This window comes from Myotis brandtii, unplaced genomic scaffold, assembly GCF_000412655.1.
Source record: "Myotis brandtii unplaced genomic scaffold, ASM41265v1 scaffold8, whole genome shotgun sequence".
Lineage (NCBI taxonomy): Eukaryota > Metazoa > Chordata > Mammalia > Chiroptera > Vespertilionidae > Myotis > Myotis brandtii.
In genome coordinates this window covers 6,172,315-6,176,231 of record NW_005371219.1, presented here as the reverse complement: position 1 = coordinate 6,176,231, position 3,917 = coordinate 6,172,315, and the positions used below count along the sequence as shown (strand labels likewise).

Here is a 3,917-nt window from a genome sequence, read left to right as displayed (position 1 = left end):
TGAAAAAATAAAACATTTTAGAGTATGAGCATCAATTTAATTTTTTACTTTGGTCTTTGCATCATTTCTTTCTGCATATGCCATTCATTTAAAAAATTTTCTTACTCCTGTCTAAAATGTTCTTGAAATATGACTATGCATAATAATTTTGGTATTATCCCTAGCTAGTCAATTCATGTTCCATCCAAATGAAAATGAAGCAAAATAGAGATAGACTCAGAGAGCAGGCATGGACACGGACAAGTGTGTGGTGATTCCCAGGGAGAGGGGGAAGAGGGAGGTGGAGAAAGGTATAGGAGGAGTTGGAAGAGGGTAAGGAGAGGGGTTAATGGTGAAGAAAGGAGACTTGACATGGGGTGATGAATACACAATACAATGTGCAGATGATGTAAAATTGTGCACCTGAAGCCTGTATAATTTTGTCAACTAGTATCATCTCAATAAATTCAATAAAAAGGAAAAAAAAAGAGAAACTGTAGGTAAAAGAAACAGGACACTGTAGAGAGGTATGATGCATTTGATGCCATATCTCATTTGATACAACGAGAAAAAAAAAATAGAAAGTAGCCCTGCCAGCGTGGCTCAGTGATTGAGCGTCGACCTATGAACCATGTCACTGTTCGATTCCTGGTCAGGGCACATGCCTGGGTTGCAGGCTCAATCCCCTGTGAGGCATGCTGGAGGCAGCCGACCAATGATTCTCTTTCATCATTGATGTTTCTCTTTCTCTCTCCTTCTCCCTTCTGCTCTGAAATTAATTTTTAAAAAAAAATTTAAAAAAAAGCAAGGAAAGAAACATAAAATCACTACACCAAGCAAAACAAGAAGCATGAAGTTCAATGATATCTCACTTTTTGCAAAAACATTTTTAAAAAATTTTTGAAAAGGATGTCAGTAATTTAGACTAAATTACTGAAATGAAATATAGCAAATGGCATTTAAGGAGATTCAAAGACACTCAGAAATAAGTCATTATGTCCTACACTGACCAAAAATTAATCACTTGAAAAGAACTGTCCAGGGAAATTTCTGATACTCACCAAGAAAGACTCAATTATGATAATTTATTAATATACTTAACACTGGAGAATTTTAATTCAAAATAAGCCATTTCCCCCCTAAAGCAATATGGTTTTCCTTCAACTAAAGTGAATTTTTAAAAAGGTTACTATATTCTTTTACAATTGTTTAGAAAAAGCTGTGTAGAAAACAAAAACAAAGCTACTTCATTCAATGAGGTTTCATTTTTATACTGAGTAAGGATTTATTGAACATGCAACATTAACCTCTTCAAATCAAAGAAAAAAATAACTTCTTCACATATGCACTTTCATTGATTTAAAATACTGAAAATTTATGGTAGAATTGTTACTTACAGAAAACTGGTGTCTCACTCAGTCTTTGGGTCAAAGGCTGAAAAGTCTGGCTATTTTCCATGAGGTTCAAAATTGCTTCTTCATTAATAAGAGCTTCTTCTACTTTTTGTCTAGTGTGACCTTGAGATGACAAAAATATATAAACATTAAAGCAACTGCCTAACTATATAATCATTTTTACCTCTACTACTATATGCTTTTATTCTCTATCTCCCCCTTTAACTAAATTGTAAGATTTTAAATTTATTCATCAAAGTATTTATTCCCTCTGTACATTATTAGACTTTCTATAAAAATCATATGTAAAAGCCTGAATACTAGAAGCATAAAATAGAATTGTTTCCAGTTAGTTCTCTTATAACTGCTTGACATTTTTTTCTCTTTGAATATTCCAATGTGCAATGAATTTTATCATAGTAATATAACTATATATACACAAACTAGGTAGAATTGAAAAGACTAAAGAGATTGTAAGTATTTAGTAATTCACAGAATCAAGGGTTTTTTAATACTCCATGTGACTGGTATATTTTTGTGGGTTTTATTACGTTATGTTATTATTTAAGATATATCACTAACACTTTAAATTTTTAAATAAGTTTACACTGCATGAGGATGGAAAAGGTAATAAAATTGTTATTTGCAGATGATGACTCTATACACAAAAAATTCAGTGGAAAAGACAAACTATTAGCACTAATAAAAATTGCTGGATATAGGATGACATACAAAGGTCAGTGAAGCTCCTAAATAGCAGCAATTAGAAAATAAAAATTTTGAAAGATAAAACTTACAACTGAAATAATTATAAGACACCTGGAATATATCTAACAAAAGATATAAAATAATTTTACAAAAAGTTCAAAACTTTATTGAAAGACATGAAAAATGACCAAATAAAATGAAAAATATAGCATGCTCAAGGATGAAATGATTTGATATATAGAAAGATTTAAAATGCTCCTATATCAACCAATGAAACTGAAGCAGTAATAAAAAAGCTACCAATAAATAAAAGTCCTGGACAGGATGGCTTCACAGGTAAACATTACCAAACATTCAAAGAAGAATTAAACTTATCCTGCTCAAACTATTCTAAAAAATTCAAAAGGAGGGAAGACTCCCAAGCTCATTTAACAAGGACATTATCCTGATTCCAAAACCAGATAAAGATACTACAAAGAAACAAAATTTAGGCCAATATCACTAATGAACATATACACTGAGTGGCCAGATTATTATGACCGGCCAGAGTATTATGACCACCCCATCAATACTTTGTTGGGCCACCTTTTGCCTTCAATACTGCGGCGATTCTTCTTGGCATTGACTCCACGTGTTGAAAGGAGGTGATGCGAGGAATCTGACACCATGCCTGATGAATAGCACTGTCCAGTTCTGTGAGATTTGATGGTTGTGGAACCAGCTGCCTGATGGCTCTTTTAACTTCGTCCCACAAATGCTCAACTGGATTGAGATCTGTTGATTGGGGGGGCCACCTAAGCAAGGTAAAGTCTCCCTCATGTTCCTGAAACCACTCCTGCACAATACAAGCACCGTGGCATGGCGCATTGTCTTGTTGGAAGACTCCTTTGGGATACGCCATCAGCATGATAGGATGAACTTGATCAGCAATGATACTTAGGTATGTTGTGCTATTCAGACGTTTATAATGATCTGGCCCTCTAGCAACTTCAGTGCGAAATTATAGCTAATTTGCCTACAAATGTCAGGTGGTCATAATAATCTGGCCACTCAGTGTATATATATAAATCCTCAACAAAATATTAGCAAACTGAACTCAATAACACATTAAATAGATCATAAACTGTGATCAAGTTAGACTTTTTCCTGGGATGCAAGGTTGGTACAATATCCACAAATCAATTGTGATACACAAATAAACAAAATGAAGGATAAAAATTATATGATCATATCAATAGATACAGAAAAAGCATGACAAAATCCAGCATGCATTTATGGTAAAAACTCTCAGCGAACTGGGAAGAGAGGGAACATATCTCAACATAATAAAGGCCATATATGACAAACCCACAGATAGCTAAAATCATACTCAAAGAGGGAAGACTAAAAGTGTTTTCCTTAAGATTGAAAACATGACAGGGATATCTGCTTTCACCACTCTTATTCAACACTAGAGGCCCAATGCATGGATTTGTGCATAGGTGGGGCCCCTCAGCCTGGCTGGCAATCGGGGCCGATCAGGGCCATCTTGCCCAGTCCCGACTGGGGTTGGCTGGCCGGTGGGAGGGACCGTGGGAGGTTGGCCTGCTGGTCAGGGGGACTGTGGGAGGTTGGCCGGCAGCAGGAGGTTGTCTGGCCACGAGAGGTTGGCTGTGGGAGCCCATTGACCACCAGGGGGCAGCTCCTGCATTGAGCGTCTGCCCCCAGGTGGTCAGTGCGTGTCATAGTGGTTGGTTGACGGGTCATTTGGCCGACTGGTCGTAAGGGTCACTTAGGCTTTTATATATATAGACTAGAGGCCCGGTGCACAAAAATTTGTGCACTGGGGGGGGGGGG

The 3,917-nt window shown here is 36.4% G+C and overlaps 1 protein-coding gene across 12 annotated transcripts in view; it reads right to left on the bottom strand.

Moving 5' to 3' along the window:
* Positions 1–3,917, bottom strand: part of REV3L (REV3-like, polymerase (DNA directed), zeta, catalytic subunit) — a 166,210-nt gene that overhangs the window by 83,718 nt on the left and 78,575 nt on the right. For all 12 annotated transcript variants that reach the window (XM_014531311.1, XM_014531312.1, XM_014531309.1 and 9 more), the window contains one exon: positions 1,377–1,496. In XM_014531311.1, the coding sequence (XP_014386797.1) occupies positions 1,377–1,496 (120 nt within the window). The remainder of the gene's footprint in view (positions 1–1,376; positions 1,497–3,917) is intronic.